The sequence below is a fragment of the Mustela putorius genome, unplaced genomic scaffold (genome assembly GCF_011764305.1).
Source record: "Mustela putorius furo isolate JIRA1106 unplaced genomic scaffold, ASM1176430v1.1 tig00000145_pilon_pilon_pilon, whole genome shotgun sequence".
Classification (NCBI taxonomy): domain Eukaryota; kingdom Metazoa; phylum Chordata; class Mammalia; order Carnivora; family Mustelidae; genus Mustela; species Mustela putorius.
In genome coordinates this window covers 27,911,749-27,933,261 of record NW_025421294.1, presented here as the reverse complement: position 1 = coordinate 27,933,261, position 21,513 = coordinate 27,911,749, and the positions used below count along the sequence as shown (strand labels likewise).

At 38.7% G+C, this 21,513-nt stretch overlaps 1 protein-coding gene across 3 annotated transcripts in view; it reads right to left on the bottom strand.

Annotated features, from left to right (window-relative positions):
* The window catches only part of AFF4 (AF4/FMR2 family member 4), a 96,254-nt gene that overhangs the window by 8,863 nt on the left and 65,878 nt on the right, over positions 1-21,513 (bottom strand). For all 3 annotated transcript variants that reach the window (XM_045075510.1, XM_045075512.1, XM_045075511.1), the window contains 13 exons: positions 19,416-19,470; positions 18,528-18,565; positions 17,933-18,095; positions 15,922-16,839; positions 11,722-11,810; positions 10,888-11,128; positions 6,050-6,144; positions 5,361-5,424; positions 5,108-5,244; positions 4,775-4,846; positions 3,340-3,433; positions 2,112-2,155; positions 656-876 (listed from right to left, as the gene is read on the bottom strand). In XM_045075510.1, coding sequence (XP_044931445.1) covers positions 656-876; positions 2,112-2,155; positions 3,340-3,433; positions 4,775-4,846; positions 5,108-5,244; positions 5,361-5,424; positions 6,050-6,144; positions 10,888-11,128; positions 11,722-11,810; positions 15,922-16,839; positions 17,933-18,095; positions 18,528-18,565; positions 19,416-19,470 — 2,231 coding nt within the window. The remainder of the gene's footprint in view (positions 1-655; positions 877-2,111; positions 2,156-3,339; positions 3,434-4,774; positions 4,847-5,107; positions 5,245-5,360; positions 5,425-6,049; positions 6,145-10,887; positions 11,129-11,721; positions 11,811-15,921; positions 16,840-17,932; positions 18,096-18,527; positions 18,566-19,415; positions 19,471-21,513) is intronic.

Here is a 21,513-nt window from a genome sequence, read left to right as displayed (position 1 = left end):
ACCCCAAGACCAAGAGTCAAATGCTCCTGCAACTGAGCCAGCCAGGTGCCCCTGAATGTGATTTCTTATATATTAAACATCTCATGGGGTGCCTGGGTGGCTCAGTGGGTTAAGCCTCTACCTTCGGCTCAGGTCATGATCCCAGGGGCCTGGGATCGAGTCCCGCATGGGGCTCTCTGCTCAGCAGGGAGCCTGCTTCTCCTCATCTCTCTCTCTGTCTGTCTCTCTGCCTATTTGTGATCTCTCTCTCTGTCAAATAAATAAATAAAATCTTTAAAAAAAAAAAAAATCTCATATGTACAAGATGTCTGCATGTAATTTTATGCCTAAGCCAAGGGCTGTTAACCACCCTAAAACAGAACAGGTATTTTATTATTTTTATAATTGAAGCTGCACTTAATGTGCCGAGAACAAAGGCATATATGTCCTAGAGCAAAAGCTGTTTTTAGTTTTGTGTGCATCACTGGTACAGTGAGAGGCATTTCTGACCAAACTCCATACATTCTGTATGACTGGTAAGCAATGGTGATTAGGAAATACTTTACTGTCAACTCTAGACTACCTAATAAACTAAATGCAGATCAGACACTTAATTAGATCATAAAAGCTCTTCCAACAATTTCATCCTTCAAAGTTTCTCTAGAGAACTTCCTACCTTTTTGCTCTTTGGAAAGCTGCTCAGCTTGGTCCCAAATTTCAGTGGCATAGAGGAAGTTGGACGTAACTTGAACATAGCTGGCTGCCATCTGGTGGATCCTCTGTGGAATGGTCACTGAAGAACCACTTGCTGTAGCACTACTGGCCCCAGAAGAGTAATTTCCGGAATTGCCGGGCGACAGCTTTGGAGAAACAGGGGAAGGCATCCCAACAGCTTTGCTACACAGAGAGAAACAGGAAACTTATTCATGCGAATGTGGTGAACATGACAAAACCCATGTTCTACTGGCTCTTCATAAATACTTAGAAGAGACTGTACTTCTGTGCGGGCTCTTCTAGTTTAAAAAAGTCTTTAAAAATTAAAATATAAAGACTTTTTAAACTAGAAGAGCCCGCACAGTACAATCTCTTCTAAGTATTTAGCTCACTAAAGCCCATGGTGAATCATTGTATCTGGACCCTCTGTTTCAATGAATGGCAACAGAGCAAAAGACAGCAAAGAACTGAGGAAGTCACACACCTTGAGAGCAGCAGTTCACCTCACTCTCAGATGGACACACTTTCCATCTATTCTGGCAAGTAACTGGGTACTTTTCAAGTTGTTTTGTAGAAAGTTGGGAGGAATTTGCATTTTAACACAAGAAAACTGTGGTAGTAGATAGGGATGTCTTATTTTGAACTCCATTATTTCTGGTACTTTCCTAGTTTAACCAAGTTATTCAAAGCTGACAAAGAGGTTCAGCTTTTTCATTCACCTGCCCTTATCTCAGTCTTCCTGTCCATTAAATATTTCTTAGGAAACACATGTTGAAATCAGGGAAGTTCATTTCAGCAGTACTAAAATTTGTGGAAGTGCCCAAGACCATAAAAAAAAGAAAATGAAACAAAAGTTGGGGGAACAAAAGCGATTTGTTGTGAATATTTTTTTTATCTTCTCTTTCAGCACTATAAATTTGGTTCAGAAAATACACAAGAGCAAAGACAAAGTCACTTAACATAAAAATAACTGAACAGAAAAAAATTACAAAACAAAAGCTGTCATGGTAATTGTCCTCCTTTTGGGGGATGATCTGGGATGGAGGAGAAACCACAATCATGCCACTGTTACTAATTTCTGTCAGTATCAAGACCTGAGTAAAATAAAGATAAACTCAATGATAAAAACCCCTAGTTGAATAAATTAAACTCTGAGAAGGACTGAGGTGCTGTCAAAAAACTCAGTTTTCTACAGGTGAAATGTCCCCTGCCTACTCCTGTGCTCATTGTTATTTTCAACTTAGTAAAAAATAAAGAGGAAAAATGAAGACTTTAAAAAATACTTTATTAGAGATGGTTTTAATTTTTTTTAATTGTCATCTTTTCATTTCTAGAAACTGGGCCCTACCCATCCTGCTTTTACATAAAAATAAATCATTTTGTCACAAAAAATATTTTATAGACTAAAATTTACCTACCTTCCCAAGCCAGGTGATGGTGCTTGAGAATTATTATAAGAATTCTGTGGAAAAAATAAGATGTACATAATTAAAAAAATACTACTTCTGAAGTATTAAATATATTCAAGAGCACACTGAGCCAGAATTACTCCTTAAGATGCTTTACAAATTTAAGAACCCAAAATATAAGCATGAGAGCAAGAAAATGTGTGTGTGTGTGTAAATGTGCAACAGGAAGACCTTATTTAGGTGAGAGCTAGGGGTTCTGGAAGACAGAGAATGAGTAACAGACAGAGAAGAGGTGAGTCATACTTTGTGCAAAGGCTGTGGATGGATGTGACCCATAGTTTCCTGGGAGCAGAGGTTTAGGTAAGGAACAGGAGAAAGAGACCTCAACGACTTGAGGTCTGGGTAAGAAGCTCAGACCTGGGGGCGCCTGGGTGGCTCAGTGAGTTAAGCCGCTGCCTTCAGCTCGGGTCATGATCTCAGGGTCCTGGGATCGAGTCCCACATCGGGCTCTCTGCTCGGCAGGGGGCCTGCTTCCTCCTCTCTCTCTGCCTGCCTCTCTTCCTGCCTCTCTGCCTACTTGTGATCTCTCTCTGTCAAATAAATAAATAAATAAATCTTTAAAAAAAAAAAAAAAAAAAAAAAGAAGCTCAGACCTGACCTGGCAAGCAACAGTAAGCTACTGAAGAGTCTGAACTCAGAACCAGGGCAGGATTTTAAGAAGACTGATGTGGGGGTGTGAGGAAAACACATAGACATTTTAGGAAACTAACTGAACAGTCTGAGGAAGCATGGTAGTGAAAACAGAAGGCCATCTGCTAATTAGAAACTAGGTCTCATGACAGAAAGAGGCTCCATCCATTGAAATACTAGGAAGAGGGATGCCTGGGTGGCTCAGTTGGTTGAGCGGCTGCCTTCAGCTCAGGTCATGATCCCAGCGTCCTGGGATTCAGTCCCACATCTGGCTCCTTGCTCAGCAGGGAGCCTGCTTCTCTCTCTGTCTCTGCCTGCCACTCTGTTTGCCTGTGCTCGCATGCTCTCTCTCTCTGACAAATAAATAAATAAAATCTTAAAAAAAAGAAAAAGAAATATTAGGAAGAGCTACTGCGTATGGTTACAAAGATTCTACAATCAGATATATGTACATTTAATAACTTTCCAAGAAGTTTCAAACCTATTTACAAGTTCACCAACAAATCTTGTCCCCTAGGACAGGCACCTTCCTTGTTTCAACACTTACCTTCAAGTGCTCCGTCAGTGTCTTTGAGTACTTCAGAGCATTTTCCTTCTTCAGTTTGAACAGCCTCAGGTACAGCAAAGACTGGCATCGCAGGCTAGCCAATGGAAAAGGGTAACTTATTTACCAGCACAGTGGACTCTGACCACATATGCATAGACAACTTCTGTATTGTCCAAGAACAGAGGAGTGTCTCATGTGAACAGACCACGGCATAAGGTCAATGACACTAATTCTCAGGCAAAACTGGAAGCCGTGTTCTGATTATGGTACATACCAAAAGGAGGGGAAGAGCCTTAGGACTAGTCTCCTATTTGTTGACCATCAAAAATCAAAACCTCACCCACAAGACATCAACATGTCATTATAACATATGCGTTCAAAGAAATCACTAAGGAGGGGCGCCTGGGTGGCTCAGTGGGTTAAAGCCTCTGCCTTCGGCTCAGGTCATGATCTCAGGGTCCTGGGATCGAGCCCCACATGGTGCTCTCTGCTCAGCAGGGAGCCTGCTTCCCTTCCTCTCTGCCTACTTGTGATCTCTCTCTCTCTCTCTCTCTGTGTCAAATAAATAAATAAAATCTTTAAAAAAAAAAAAAAGAAAAAGAAATCACTGAGGGGCAGAATCTCTAGATCAAATTATATATATCTGAAATTCAACAACAAAAATTAGGGAACTCAACTATGCATCTGAGGCAACATATGGGAACCTTACAATGGCTTGCAAACACTTTGCACATTCACCACTGCCCACCTCTCCAGTCACTTTCATTTCTCCTTGGTCTTTATGTGTAGTTCCTTTAGTTCCTTGATAGTTGCCAGTTTCTTTCCACCATCCAGCCCTTGCATATATCCCCTCTATTTGAAGACCAGGTGTCTCTATACTCTATTATAGTTATACTTTTCTTTCAAAGTGCTGAATGCATATACTTGTGTGACAATTTGATTAATTTGTGTCTCCTCACACTAGATACTAGACTCCGTGACAAAAAAAGACCCTGTCAGTTTATCCACAACTACATTCCTAGCTGTTAAAGCCAGTGCCAGGTAAAGTAAATACTCTGAAAAAACGATCTGATAATATCGCCCTGGGACTAAGCCAACAAGCCACATTCGTTATTCTTAATAAGCTAAACATTTGCTCCCTACGGAAAGGCAGAGGATATGTGAATAAGGAGAAGAGGATACTGAAAGAAGAGCCTGAAAAAGGGACCATGTGAGACATGCGGAGTTCCACCATCAGTCCTACCCTAACAAGGCTTTTGCCATGAGTACAATGGATCAGAGACTGACAACAACCAAAACCAACTAAGTCAGTACGAATTTTGACTTATTTTCTACTTTAAAGACCAAATCAAGGATAACATTCAGAAGGGCATAAACAGCACAATTTCTTAGGGAACAGCCTGTCATCTAGCAGAGGCTGGAACACAACACTTACCAAAGTACCGTGAGCCTTTTATCTGCAGCTGTAGCATCAGGGGCTAAGTAATTCTTTAGCTTCATAGTGTATCTGTGAGTTAAAGCAACAAACAAATTACACAAAACATAGTACTTCACCTTGATCTTAGGACTTCCTTAGTCCTCAGAACATTAGAACCCAACCTAAACAAAGGCATAAATACCCATTGAAATATCTAATTCTCCTTATCCCAGGACAATAAAGGATTAAGATCCTTCACAGCTTTACTGTATACAGCTGTATCAGCCCCTTCCTAGATGAGCCAAAGAAGTAATAGTGCCAATGATATAGCAGCCAAGTTTTCCCACTTACTTGATGAGCTCCACTGTCTCTGAATACATAGGGAATGGGGATTTGGATTCCTGAGCATTTTTCTCTAATGCATTCCCACATTCAATGAAAGATACCACAGCATCAAGATAGTATACAGCTTTCTCAAACCTATCAGACTGAAGAAAGGAGAATAAGGGTAATGAGAGATATACTGATATACTATGAGAACAAACAATAAATGAAAATTTAAGTTAATTTGATTAAATAAATAAATGTCAGAATGTTTACATACCAATGCATCAGCATTGTGCTTTAGCTTTTTTGCTTCTTGTAAATAATGGTCTGCTGAATAATTTCTGCAATGTAAATTTTTATAGTAAATAAAACAGTAAATGTTTTCGTAAGATATTACTTGTCCATTTTCCTCTCTAGCATCCCTCAGTTTTCATGTCTTCAAGTAAAGAAAATGATCCATTACTAAACATTCAGTTCCAGGTTTTCTGACAAATGTTTTTATTGGGTTAAGAGCATAATTTGTGTTGGCCAACTCATGACAAACTTTCTACTTAGGAAAATAGAGATCAAGCTCCTTAGTATTTATTAAATGCTAATTTTCCCAAGTTGTTTGAAAGATTTGGAATAAAAGGAATGTGTGGGTAAGAGAAATAACCTTTTAACAAAATGGATGAAAAACCTCAACACTCCTCTACTTATTTAAGAAAGCCTCCACGTTAAACAGGGTACCAGCAGCAGTCAGGTTCTACTTGAAGGCACCTTACTTGCATCCCCTAGGAGTCATAGAGCTCAGTTAAAAAGGAATTCTACCTGGACTAGTAGAGTGCCTTTCAAATTAAAATCTGAATGTTCTATGGAGCACACCACAAGTATGAATTCTTCTGGTCACTGACAGGAATTTTTACCAGTTTCTTATATGCTGACTGGAATGATTTCTCCAATGCATAAAAAAAACATTTCTCTCACCTGTCATCAAAGGCAAGCTTTGTTCTCCGAGGCTTAGAAGCATCAGGAGTTGGTGTAGATGAAGGACAGTTAGAAGAGCTATTTGGAGCCTTTTCCTGACCAAAAAAATATATAATGTTGAAAATACATAATGTTGGAAAAGTATGCATGTTGAAAATTCTAAGGTGATTAAAATTAAACTGAAAGTATTTTTTGAGCCACTAGTAGAAAGGGAACAAAATTCCACTGCCTTTAATAATTAATTTCCTTGTTACAAAATTTTTAAACTTCAGAATATAAAACCCCTTTTTACAGAATAGGTCCATTTTACATAACTAAAAATATTCACTCTAATAGCAGAGGTCTACTGTGTACCAAGCAATGAACTAGACACCAGGTAAAACCTAAGGAAGATACAACCTACTTTGAGAACAGGAGAACTGCTTAAGACAAAATTTACTGATAATTACTGGTCAATGAAAACAGCAATAATAAGATCTAACACTTACTATGTGCTTACTACTTATCAGGCACTAAGTTAACTAGGTACTTAGCACAGTCATTAATCTTTCCACAATCTTATTGGAAGGTATACTGCTTTGCGGACAAAGTAAAAAGCAATGTCAAGGAGGGTAACTCACCCAAATTCAAACAGCTTTTAAGTGGCATTCCTAGAATTTGGACTTTAAATCCAGATCTGTCACATTTTAAAAGGTTAGACACTTTCTTTCCTAAACTTTATTGCACCTCCTATCAACATAGCCCTTTATGTGGGGACTGAGAGTCTGTCTTTTCAACTGCTTCCCTACATACACTTTCCACAACAAAACACAAAGTAAGCAGAATATATCCTATGATGCATGTTTCAACATTAAAAAACCCAATCAATATATAATTGTACTGCTTATGCTAAAAAATCTACTGAAAAGGAACCATAAACCACTTCTTTTCTTAAACGATAACAGCTTTTCAGTTCTACCCAATACAGCTTACCTCAAGGAATGAAAATAAAAGCCTTGGGATATGAGAAAATACTAAGCTCTCTATAGTCAAGTTCCCATGTTTCTGAAATGGCTTCCTGCATATTATGATGGAATGTAACATTACTAGGCCAGTTTTCCCTCTATGTTTTCTAAGTACTTCCACAATTGCGTAATTATGCTGAAGGAAAACTGAAATTACTAAAATTACGTTCAGAAACTGTCTATGTATTTTAACATACTTTTCTTATATAAAAATTATATGCATGGGATTTGTAAAATCACTGTGTGGTTAAGGAGGTTAACTAAAATTACCGTACTGGGCATTTCACAATATATCATATATTGGATCACAGTGTGCACCTGAAACTAATGTGTTATGTATCAACTATATCTCAGTTAAAAAGAACTGGCAGAAGTAAGAGGGGGAAAAAAGACAAATCTTGTATGTTTGTAGAAAAATGAACAAAAGGACAAAGTCATCAAAAACAGCAGCATAGGGGTGCCTGGGTGGCTCAGTGGGTTTAGCCGCTGCCTTCGGCTCAGGTCATGATCTCAGGGTCCTGGGATCGAGTTCCGCATTGGGCTCTCTGCTCAGCAGGGAGCCTGCTTCCCTCTCTCTCTCTGCCTGTTTCTCTGCCTACTTGTGATTTCTCTCTGTCAAATAAATAAATAAAATCTTAAAAAAAAAAAAAACAGCATAAAGAAGGTTTGAAAAGATGATTAATCTAACTGAATTACATAGATTCCGTGTCTGCAATATATGCAGAATACACATGCTTTGCTAACAAAACATTACAAAAATCTACATATACCATATACCATACTCTCATAAAACAAATCTTATTAACAAATTTCAAAAGACTGTTACTATGAAGATTACTTTCAAGCCCCAATGCAATTAAGGTAGCAACATGAATCAGAAGACTACTAGCAAATCTCAGTATGTTTGGAAATTGACTAACTTTTTTTTTTTTTTTTGACTAACATGCTTTTAATAACCCATGGGTCAAAGATAAAATCATCCTGGAAATTAGAAAAGATTTTAAACGGAGTTATTAAAACACACCAAATCTTCTAGGATGCATGTAAGTAGTATTTAGAGGAATACAGCCTAACTGCTTATATTAGAGAAAGAAAAAAAGGCTTAAAACTAATTTAAAGATTAATGAGCTAAGTATCCATTTGTAAAAGTCAGTAAACAGAATAGCAAAGCAAAAAGAAAGAATAAGAAAGGAAATCATAGGGGTGCCTGAGTGGCTCAGTGGGTTAAAGCCTCTGCCTTCGGCTCAGGTCATGATCCCAGGGTCCTGGGATCGAGTCCCACATCGGGCTCTCTGCTCAGCAAGGAGCCTGCTTCCCCCCCCACCCCGCCTGCTTCTCTGCCTGCCTCTGCCTACTTGTGATCTCTGTTAAATAAATAAAAATAAAATCTTTTAAAAAAAAGGAAATCATAAAGATTATAAGTTACTGAAATAGAAAACAAAAATAAACTACAAAGAATCAACAGGTAAAAGAGGCTATTTTCTGAAAAGACAAGGAAAACTAATAAGCCTCTGATGAGACTGATCAAGGAAAAAGGGAAATGGCACAGAGAACTAATGTTAAGAACAAAAGGGAAACCTAAGTAGAGATACCAAAGCATAGTAAGAGCCTGTAAGAGACAAAAGGGGAACCTAAGTAGAGATACCAAAAGCATAGTAAGAGACTGTAACGAACAACTTTATGGAACCATATTTCAGATATATGGTAATATGAGCAAATATGCAGAAAAAAACAAAATAAAAATTATATGTAATTTTGGTTTTCCATTATATGCAATTTTCCTTTTGCTAAAATAAGAAAAAGCGTATCTTCCAACTAAATTACAGATTCTCTTTAATAAACCCATTTATAATCGCCTAAACTGGAAATTGCCAAGACTAACATTAGTGATTTTAGTAATTGTTAAAAGCCCTAAGATCTCGAAATCAAAGTGGTCAGGGCTTATATTTTATTCTCTCAATAACAGCAGAGTACCAAATATCTACATTTGATCCAACAAATATTTCCTGATTACCCAGTAAGCTAAGCAGCAATGGAGAAAACACAAAACAAGATACAAATCCCTGCTTTCAAGGACCTGACAAACCAATAAAGAGGAGACACAGTTTTACCTATGAGAGCAAAAAAACCAACGAACATGTGAGCTCACTTAAAGAATATATTTAAAGAGAGAAGGGGATTACACATGGGTGGCTCAGTTAGGCCTCTGACTCTTGATTTTAGCTCAGGTCATGATCCTGGGGTCGTGGGATTCAGCCCCACATTGGGCTCTGTGCTCAAGAGGGAGTTTGCCTGAAATTCTCCCCTGGCCCAACTCGGGCACACACTCCCTCTGTTTCAAATAAATATATATTTTTTAAAGATTTTACTTATTTATTTGACAGAGAGAGAGAGCATGCAAGTCTGGGGACTGGCAGGCAGGGAGAGGCAGAGGGAGAAGCAGCCTCCCCCCACCCCCCGCCCCAGCTGAGCAGGGAGCCTGCTAAGGGGCTTAATCCCAGAACCCTGGGATCATGACCTAAGCTGAAGGCAGGTGCTTAACCATCTAAGTCACCCAGATGCCCACAAATAAATCAATCTTTAAAAAAGACAGAGAATGCTATGAAATTTTAAGAAATAAGCATTCAGGCCTCAAATCCCATAGGTGAAATATGGAAAATGGAGAAAGAGCCAGTTAGCAGGTAGACACAGAACTGGGACGGTGAAGGAGGCCAAGAGGATACTCAGGTTCCTTAAGGACACTAGGACTAACCCTCTAAACTACTACATAAGAGTGTCCATGTGGAGAAAAAGCCATCTGTATATCTCAATTTGAGCCACTGTTCACAGTTAAAATCACATCAATTTTAAAGACTTCATTAAACTGCCACATTTAATAAGCACGAGTAACTATCTTTAATGGTCAATTTTTTCAACTCTTAAACCTTTGCTTACTCAAGTCACAAATAACAACCCAGTGAATTTTATCCTTAAAAATCTAGATGTTTTCTTAATTTTGTCAGAGTTTGCTCCTGATCAGTTTAGAAAATAATGTAAATAACCTGGTAGATAAAGTGAGGGTGAAAGTCTAATAAAGTACAGCCTTGAAAGAACTTCTATGACCCACTTCTCCACCCATAAAACATGAAGAACAGTCCCCTATATTAAGATTATGCTCCAGGAACAGTTCCAGTACTAGCTCAGCTGAAGAATTTTCTCCATCAATCAAAGCCAGATTGGCTGCTTTATCACTTTATGTAATACACTTGCTTGTAAAATCTAATTCTAAAAAATCCAAAGCCAACTTCAAATCACAGACAACTCAACCATAAGAACTGGAGAAATTTATTTATTTTTTTAAAAGATTTTTAATTTTATTTATTTATTTGACAGAGAGAGAGAGAGAGACAGAGAGAGATCACAAGTAGAGCAGCAGGCAGAGAGAGGAGAAGCAGGCTCCCTGCCAAGCAGAGAGCCCAATATGGGGCTCGTTCTCAGGACCCCAGGATCATGACTCCAGCCGAAGGCAGAGGCTTAACCCACTGAGCCACCCAGGTGCCTCAGAGCTGGAGCAATTTATAATTAGATCATAATCGACTACTTTCTTCCAAAATCAACTTTTCCAATTATGGGTTTCTGTCTTAATACGCACCTGGCCAGGTGAAGTACTGCTTTCACAGTCTCAGGTCAATTGCATACGTTAGTTATCAAGATTATGACATTTTGAGAGTAAAAATGCACAGGCCTATAAATTTAATGAGAGCTTTACAAGATCATCAAAGCACAATGCCACCTCAGAGAATTCCTAAGGCAATGAGATTGCTTTTCAAAAGGCTCACACTCCCAATGCCTTACCTTGACCTCCTTCGAGCTACTGGAAGTCTTCCCTTCAGTCTTCTTCTGCTTTGATGTGGAGGAACTGTTTTTGCTGCTGCCACTATTCTCCTTGTTGCTATTATTACTTGACTTTAAAGAAGATGACTGACTAATAGTCCTCTTCCGAGAGCCATGCTCTGTTTTTGGATCTTTTGAGGGAACAGGCCCCGTGGGAGACGGCAACAAATCCTTTTCTTTTGCAGAACTTTGTTTAGATGACCTGCCAAATCAAACAAAAGCCTTCATTTCTCTAATAACATCATATGGGGGTGATGGATTTTTTTCTATTTCTCTCTGCCTGCTTTCAAGACAAATTTATTTCTCCCTATTTAAGTATTAGGACATATGATTTCTACAAAACAAAGTAAGAGTGTACATTTCATGAGGACAGGCATCTTACCTGTTTTCCACCCCCTGGCTGTATGTATACCCAGTACCTAAATATTGGCCTGTCACACAAGTATTCAATAAATATTAGTTACATAAATGAGAAGATGAATGATGAAGATACGAAGTTCCTAAGTTAGAAACTGGTCTCTTGACAGATCCAGATAAGCTTATCATCTAGCCAGAAAGTGGTAAAACTTTAATTCTTATCATGTACTCAACCTTACTCCACTACAGAAAGAAGAAAGGAAGAAGAGACTGAATCTTAAAAACTTTCCATTGCAATTAGCTAACAGCTTCCTCCTCTACTACTGGTTGGTATATGTACAACATTTACATGGACATGACATACAGAGCACATTACAAAGTACCCAATGGCAAATGACATACACATATTAACACACGTGACATGTTTTGGGGACATACTCTCTGTTGCTGGATGGCTTGTGCCCTGCCGAATTCTTGTCCTCTGTTTTGGGTTTCTTGCTGTCATTGGCTCGGGTATCATCTTCATTCTAGATGAAAAAAAGAGAAAAGCAACTACTATATCTGATTTTTATTCGTCTAATTTCAGTTTCCAGCAGGAGTCACCTTCAAATAATTTATCCCTGATAAGTTCCAGAAAGAAGATAAATATGAAATGAAAGAATTCATTTAAATAAGGCTCAGTAAACTGAATTTCAAGGCTGAGAAGAAGTCTCCTATTTTAGATAAACAGAGCCCAAACACTGAAACACATTTCCTACAGTCTTTTAGGTGACATCTATTCATCCTAATAATTTGGGGTGTGTGTGTGTGTGTGTGTGTGTGTGTGTGTGTGAATTATAATTAAGATATAATTCATATACCATAAAATCCACTCTTTAAAAGTTCACAATTCAATGACTTTTAGTATATTCACAGAGGTGTACAGCCATTACTGCAAACAATTCTAGAACATTCTCGTCATCTAATAGACAACCTGTGCCCTTCAGCAGGCATTCCCCCCATTCCCTTGACCCCAGACTCTAGTAATCACTAACCTATATATTTGTCTTTATGGTACTGTCTATTCTAGACAGTTCATATAAATGGAATCACATTTGTGGCCTTTTGTGTCTGGTTCCTTTCACTTAGTAGAATATTTTTCAGGTTCACTGTAGCATGTATCAGGATTTCATTTGTGGTTATACCTGTATATATTCCATTTTATGCATGTATCACACACTTCTTTTAAAAAAAATTTTTTTTTTTAAATTTATTCATTTGATGGAAAGAGATCACAAGTAAGCAGAGAGGCAGGCAGAGAGAGAGAGGAGGAAGCAGGCTCCCTGCTGAGCAGAGAGCCCGATATGGGGCTCGATCCCAGGACCCTGGGATCATGACCTGAGCTGAAGGCAGAGGCTTTAACCCACTGAGCCACCCAGGCGCCCCTATATCACACTTTTTTATCCATTTATCAGTTAATGACCATATGGGCTGTCTCCACTTTTGGCTAATGTAAGTAATACTGCTGTGAACATACAAGTGTAAGTCTCTGTGCAGACATTATTTTCACTTCTCTGGTATGTACCTAAGTGGAATGGAGTGGAATTGCTGGGTCATAAAGTAACATTGTGTTTAACTTTTTTTCTTTTTTCTATTTTATTTATTTATTTGTCAGAGAGAGAGAGTAAGCGAGCACAGGCAGACAGAGTGGCAGGCAGAGACAGAGAGAGAAGCAGGCTCCCTGCTGAGCAAGGAGCCAGATGTGGGACTCCATCCCAGGACGCTGGGATCATGACCCAAGCCAAAGGTAGCCGCTCAACCAACTGAGCCACCCAGGCATCCCTGTGTTTAACTTTTTAAAGACTGCCAAAACTTCCAAAGCAGTTACCTATCATTTTATATTCTCACAGCACTGTATGAAAATTCTAACTCCTCCACATCTTCGCCAATACTTGTTACTGTCCATTATTTTTTATTATAGCCAGGCCTAACGATTGTGAAAAATTCTTTTTGCTGAAACAAAAGCTGTGAGACCATGTATAACTGCCAAAGCTACCTTCCTGACTGAGTCTAAGTTTTCCTATTGCTTTAAGTATCAGACCTCACGAATCCAAAACATTCTGCCATAACAAAAGAATCTGTTCTCTACACCAACAATTAAAAGTGGACACATAAAAACATGATACAAAAGAATCTACATCCTTCATTACCGTTGGCTGAAATTCCCCTCTCAGTACCATCTGCTTTATCTTCAAGAACTGTCCCTGACACTTAATTTTACCAAAGCCCATAAATCTCAAAAATCATTACCAAGTTTCTAGACTTGATCCTGATTTTATAAAATCAAAATCCAGGGGCGCCTCGGTGGGTTAAAGCCTCTGCCTTCAGCTAAGGTCACGATCCCAGGGTCCTGGGATAGAGCCCCGCATTGGGTTCTCTGCTCAGCTTCCTCCTCCCCTCTCTCTGTCTGCCTCGCTGCCTACTTGTGATCTCTGTCAAATAAATAAATAAAATCTTAAAAAAAAAAAAATCCAACTTACACGTGTTGACATAAAAAGGATGGGAGGAATAAAACATGCCAATGAGATATGGGGAAGGGAAAGAGTATGAGCAATTCTTTTAGAAGGGGGTTTTCCATTTTAAGTTATATACTATAGAATTTTAAACAAAAGAATTAAAAGGGCATTCTATATTGTATTTCTTCTTTTTTTTTTTTTAAAGGAGATCTTTCCATTTCTTTCTTTTTTTTTTTTTTTTTAAAGATTTTATTTATTTATCAGAGAGAGGGGGGGGGAGAGAGCGAGCACAGGCAGACAGAATGGCATGCAGAGGCAGAGGGAGAAGCAGGCTCTCCGCCGAGCAAGGAGCCCGATGTGGGACTCGATCCCAGGACGCTGGGATCATGACCTGAACCGAAGGCAGCTGCTCAACCAACTGAGCCACCCAGGCGTCCCTCTATATTGTATTTCTATATTTTATAAAATCTTTTTTTAAGACTTTATTTATATTTTATAAAATCTTATAAAGAATATGTAATATTTTTCAAGCACCAGAGGACCAATTCTCAATTCCATTAAGCTCCTTAGTTTTCTAAGGAGCATATAGTCCATTGTTTATAAGCTCTTACTTCATATAAGTCTATGAATTAAATCCTGCAACAATGTCCAGCAACTTGAGGTTGTAGCTCTAGAGGGGCCAGCAGCCTAAACTTACCAGCCGAAAAAGCTTCCCTATACTACAATAATGGAAACTCATTAGGGATATCACCCAAAGTAGTAAGCTTCAGTTTTCTATAAATCCAAACTTTTTTTTTTTTTTTTTTTAAAGATTTTATTTATTTATTTATTTGACAGAGAGAAATCACAAGTAGACGGAGAGGCAGGCAGAGAGAGAGAGGGAAACAGGCTCCCTGCTGAGCAGAGAGCCTGATGTGGGACTCGATCCCAGGACCCTGAGATCATGACCCGAGCCTAAGGCAGCGGCTTAACCCACTGAGCCACCCAGGCGCCCCTATAAATCCAAACGTTTAAATATCTTCAATTTTTGAAGAGTCTAAGAAAAAAGGGTATTATTCTAGTTTGTTCAAATATACTTCATCATCTGTACAATGTACTGTGGTCTTAAGAAAATGAGGAAAGACCTCCAGCTCACTTCATTTTAAGAAAATGCTTTATTATTTCTATCCTCTCATGTGAGACTCTCAAGGTCAGCTGGGACTGGGGTTTTGCTCTGAGTCTACCTGGTACAACTATTCTGGTACCTATCTGTCCACCTGCTCACCTCTTTGGTATTATATGATCATATTCACACATACGTATCAGGAGAAATCATACTATTCTTCTTATAAATCATTAAAATTTACTTTCCTCTAAAAATTTCTCACTAGAGCTGAAAGATCAAACTCTTTTTCCCAAAGAATCCCTGTCTATACATGAAAGTTGTTCAGCTCTTTTCATTACATGTCCCTTATCTTCCAGTCATAGACATCTGTGGGTTTTCACATCTCCTGGATCTAAAAAGGCTGACCTTCAACATATACCAAACTTCACTTCTAAATCCAAATTACCCCAGATAAATCTAGGACAAGAGCTGGCCATGTGCGAGCGAATGTATTTAGTCGTGAACTTATAGACATGGGTGTTCGAAAAGGGAAATAAGCTGGAGCACAGATCTGTACAGAGAACTGGTAAGTTCCTAAAGATGTGTCCAAATTGGTGAATCAATCTGGAAGCTGGAATTAGCAGTTTAAAAGGTGTGACTTGGTCTGGGCATGAAAGAGAAGGGAATGTTAAAGGTTGTCACAACCTGAAAAATATATATCCCAACTAAAGACATTTAAAATCAAAAAAAACATTAAGAACATTGTGAAGGCCAGTTTGCAATCCCTGCTTTACTCTCACCTCCACCCTGGCCAGCACATATGCTAAACAGAATCACTGGCTCATTTCTTACTGGATGAGAAACTAAAGGAGACAGGCAGAGAGAGGCTCACTGGTCCTCAAGAGACGGTTTGGTCTGGAGCCTTCCCAGGGTCTCAGGCTCAACCTCTATTTTCTCTCCTAGCTATGACTCAACCAGGTATTTTCTGGCTTACTGAGATTTCCACTGCATTTCAGATTCTGATGTTTAAAAACAAAACAACAAAAACTCTTTACAAACCTTATGTTTCCTCTTGCCTTTGTTGGAAACTTTTTCTGAGGCTTGTTTCTGAGCCTCTCTTGTGTGCTTTTCTGGCACATTTTTCTTTTCCCCCTTGGGTGGCTCTGTTTCTTTATAAGGCTTTCCTGGTATTCTGGTCAAGAGATTCAGGTCAATCTTCACAATAAGTGGATACCTGTCATCAGGCTCACTAAGGGGTGAAAGAAGTTCCTTCTCTTCCATAGGAGAGAACATTCGTTGCCGAAAAAAACTATCTTCTTCCTCCACTGAGGAGGGTTTCACGGGAGTCCTGTTACTCTCAGGGTACTTAGGAGTTTGTGAGGAAGGAGGAAGACTCTCGCTTTCATCTGAATCTGAGGATGAGGTATCTGTTTCTATGATTTCCCTTGATTTCTGGGAAGATTTACTCGTTGACTTGTATTTCTTTTTTTCTGCAGAAGGTCGAGGGGAAGATTTGGACTCCTTTTTAATATTGGGTTTCCTTGAGCCTTTGGTGGCTGCTTTATGTCTGCTGGAGGGCATGCTGGAAGCCATGTCTACAGGGGTTTCACTTTCTATCTTCAGGCCTCCCCGGGGCTCTTCAGCAGTTGCCTTCTCAGCCTTTTTGGGTTGTTTTTTGCCTACAGTTCTCCTCTGTGTTGTGCTGTCACTCTGTGCAGGGGACTTCTGCCTCCCTCGCCCACTTTCTGATCCCTTTTGTACAGTTTTGGAGTCTCGTCCAGGAGTAGCAGAACTCGTTTCTTTAGGTCCACTCGGATCAGGGTAGCTATTCCCAGTGCCCTGTTCTCGGCCTTCCTTTTTATAGCCTTGAGATGATGGGATGTTACTATCCACAGAAGAAGCTGGTGACACTTTATGTGGGTTCACCTTATTCAACCAATTATCAAGTTGCCATTTGTTTGTTGGTGGTGGTTCAGGCTGAAAAACAGAGAAATAAGTATGCTTTTGTCAATAATGAAGCTTCTCCCCTCCTCAACGATCTCAAGGAAGACGAAAAAGCACATCTAAGACCACAAAGGCATCTGCTATTCACAGTTCTGATTGAACTAAAGCAAAGGGCTGAATATTGACTGTCAGAGCTCTCATCACTTGAATGCGAAGGTAAGCCTGATATTACATAGGATCCTTAAACATTAAAGATGGGGCACCTGGGTGGCTCAGTCGTTAAGCATCTACCTTTGGCTCAGGTCATGATCCCAGGGTCCTGGGATCAGGCCCTGCATCTGGCTCCCTGCTTGGTGGGAAGCCTGCTTCTCTCCCTCCCACACCCCCTGCTTGTGTTCCCTCTCTTGCTATGTCTCTCTCTGCCAAATAAATAAATAAAATATTTTAAAAATAAACAAACAGGTGGCATCTAGGTGGTTCAGTAGGTTAAAGCCTCTGCCTTCAGCTCGGGTCATGATCTCAGGGTCCAGGGATCGAGCCCGGCGTTGGGCTCTCTGCTCAGCGGGGAGCCTGCTTCCCCCTCTCACTCTCTGCCTGCCTCTCTGCCTACTTGTGATCTCTGTCAAATAAATAAATAAATCTTAATAAATAAACAAATAAACAAACAGACATACATTAAAGATTCCTATCAGGAACCTAACTTCAAAGGTAAAATTACAAAATGACCACAGCATATACTTAATTCCAAAAAGTAAACAAATGATGTAGGTACTGATAGAGATTTTTAACCTTCTTTTACCAACCTATAGTAAAATTATAAAATATAAGACTCCTTTTATTCACAATAACTACATAACATGAATTACCATGCTGAGATATAAAAAGAGAGCCTAAACTAAACCAATCCAGTATCTTAGGGACTGGAAATATGACCTCAAGTAATTCCTAATCTAGACTGAATGTTTGTTCAAATAACAATGAAACTAAGTGTCTAAGCTTCCTCTAAGATACCCAGTTCAATTTCTTAACCTTCTTTCCCTTCACCTTTTGTATTTGGAATAGGTCTTAAGTGGCCATCACCAGGGGCCATGGGAGGCCTATGGAAGACACCCTGCCTCCCTCTCACCTCAGGAGATGCACTCTGGGATGGCTCATTTGCCTCACTGTCACTGGAGCTACTTTCACTCTCTGAGTCAGATCCAGAGCTGCTTTCAGATCCACTGTGGCTGCTAGAATCATCCCTGGAGTTATCAGCGCCTTCACTATTATGGTGTGAAGGTTCAGAGTTACTAAAAAGAGATAAAACATATAAATGACCAGAAGTTTTTTTTTTTGTTTTTTTGTTTTTTTTACAGTAACAGCAGGAAAACACCCAAATCTGACAATCAACTTTATTTAAAATGTTTACTGTTTGTTATGCTGTTACAGGTCTATGAATCCAGAATGTCATTTATAAATGAAATACTTTCTTAAAAAGTTTCTAATATGCTGCTCAGCCATCAGCTCTTACCTTTAAAAAAGATTTCTACTGAGGTATAACTTATATACCACAGAATTCACCCATGTTAAGTGTACAATTCAATGATTTTTAGTTAATTTACAAGGTTGTACAATCGCCACTACAATAATATTTACTCTATAAGGTCGATTATAATATTACTATAATGCTATCAGGTGATACCCACCCCTCCAAGTAAAACAAGAAATAAAAGGATGCATACCTTCCTGGTGTACTTCTTGGCATTGTCTTATCACAATCCTAAAAGTAAAACATGAGAGGGAATGCAAATGAATAAATAGCACTCTATCTGCTTAACGTGAAAATATCTGAGATTTTTTTTATTAATTTTTTTCAAGATCTTAATTTATTTGACAGAGATCACAAGCAGGCAGAGAGGCAGGCAGAGAGAGGAAAGGAAGCAGGCTCCCTGCTGAGCAGACAGCCCCATGTGGACTCGATCCTAGGACTGAGATCATGACCTCAATCGAAGGCAGAGGCTTAACCAACTGAGCCACCAAGGCACCCAATATCTGAATTCTTAATAGAACACTAGCAGCTCTAATGTAGCCTCAATGTTTACCTATAACACTTAGGACACACTGTTGTTACCTAAAGAATAATTAACTGCCATGCTAAGATGAAAAGCTTTGTTAAAAGTTCTTGCCAATAATCTCACGTTTCATGAGAATATTCTGATTCATGATTAAGTAGTATGGAAAAGCCAATTTAAAAATAAAAAAAGGTTTAAAGACAGAGCAGAATATAACAACATTCCACTGTCAGAAAGCAGTAAGGAGCTTATTTTAAATAAATGAATCATGTATGTATCATTGGATTCTAGTATTTATAAAATACAATGCAGGGGTGCCTGGGTGGTTCACGGGGTTAAGCCTCTGTCTTCGGCTCAGGTCATGATCTCAGGGTCCTGGGATAGAGCTGAGCATCAGCCTCTGTGCTTGGCAGGGAGCCTGCTTTCCCCCCCTCTCTTTTGCCTGTGGCCCTGCCTACTCGTGATCTCTCTGTCAAATAAATGGATAAAATCTTTAAAAAAAATACAATGCAAACCAATACTGTACGAAACTGGAAATTCATAAAGCAGTTGACACACCTGCTCCCCATCGCTGTCTTCACTGCTGCTTAGTTTTAAGTCATCTTTTAACATGCTAGAGGGAAAAGGCAGAAAGAGTTAGTAATTTTCTAACAGTGTACCATGGCACACCAGAGTATTAAATAGCTACGAATCATTCTAGAAATAATCATGGTGGTAGACAAAGATTTATTTTTAAAATAACAAAAAAAACCCAAAAAACAAAGAAAAGAACCAGGAAGTCTTACTCTGGTGTGCTTCACAGCCAGGGTAAAAACTGAGAAAGGAGGAAGTAAACATTTCAAAAGCTCTCACTTTTCCTTAAGTAAAACATGTAACCTTCTTTTCAAATTAAATAAGCCACCTTCTACAAACTCTTATAACTCAGTTGTTATCTCTATTTTTCTAACTGCATCCACATCCACTCATTCATATTAAAACAAATGATCATACTCATACCCAACAGTCCACTAGAGATAAAACTCCTAAAAAAAGAAGGAAGATAAAATGAAAGTATCAGCAATTCTCTTTCAGTGTCCCTCATATTCCACGAAGAGATTCATACAACTTCGTAATTGTGAAAACCAGAACACAAAATCCAAGCACTAGTTCATAAACGCCTTGGTATGAAAGATGACTGTTCTCTGGAGAAGTAACAATCTGGGGTAAGAAACTTAGCTATAAAATAGAAATGACCACGTATGAACTAAAAATAAACTCCAGGTTCTAAATCTTCCTTGATTAAAGTTCAAATTAAAAAAAAAAAAAAACCCACACACAAATAAATTCTGTAAACTGATAGTTTCTGAAATTCATTTTTCAAAGTAAAATTACAGATTTAAATTTCCTTATGGTCATAAAATCAACATTAAAATAAAGAATCTGAGTAATGACCCATAAAATATTCTTTGCCTTTTTACGGGAGAACAAAAATTAATACAAAGCTTAGGGAAAACCACTAGAAAAATGCTTAATTTCTCATTACTAATAGTTCTATTACCTTTCTTCTTAAAATCTCATGACAGTCTCCAATCAGTGGAAAGGAAATCTTCTTTCACTCCAATAACTACTGATACTTTCCCCTCAAAGCTTAGCCTGAGTGTCTATATCTGATCCCAAATTCAGATTATCCCCTAAAAGATCACCTTGAAACAAAGTAACCGGATGATTACAGAACTATGAATAGTGTTTTAAGGCTGGCCCAGTTAAACAGGACAGAAAAAAAGAGTTTTCTTTTGGACAAGGGCTTAGTGCATCTCTATGACTGATATCCTGCAAGGAAATGTACTTACTCTGAATTCTCTCAGCCCTTATGATTTAATAATGGCAGCTCAATGAACCTGTTCACACACATGGAGATGTCAAAGCTTTTACCAGATGGCTCAAGGTCCTGCATGTTTTTGTTCCCTCAGCAACCAAAGTGATTCACACATACATGGTAGGCTTTTACCGGTTCTTTGCATACAAATAAATATGATAAATATGAATATAATTTCAATTCTGTAGCAGGGGGGATTTCTTGCATTCACATAACTTCATTCTCAGTTTTTCCTTTGTTCAGTGTTAAGAGGCTGAGGTTTTCAGTACAGGTTACAGGTTATAGCTTCGAAAGCTAGCACTGTGGCCATAGCTTCTTCAGAATTTTGTTTTAATCACTGAGTTAACTTGTCTTAGGAATTGAGGAGTACATTTCTGAGCTGGAATTTATTATCATCCAACATATTAGCCTGATTACATTTTGATATATATTCCTGGTTTTACCTACAGAGGAGGAAAACTTAAAAGACAATACAAACTATGCTGACTTAATATTCTACACAAAGCAGTTAAATGGAGGGCTTACTAAGAATCCTGTATTGTTTGGTCTTCTTTATTAAAAACGAAGTATCAACCTACCCACAAACACTCTAAGAGATGAGAAAAACTGTAATCTTAGAGGAGGTGTAAGCAAATTAAGGCAAGTTAAAAAGTTAAAGTTTTATTGGAACACAATCGCACCCACAGTCTATATTTGCTTTCATACCACAACAGAAGGGCTGCCTGCCTAGTTGGGACAAAAATCATCTAAGCCCCTAAGGCCTAAATTATTTCACTGTCTGGCCTTTTACATAAGTTTGCT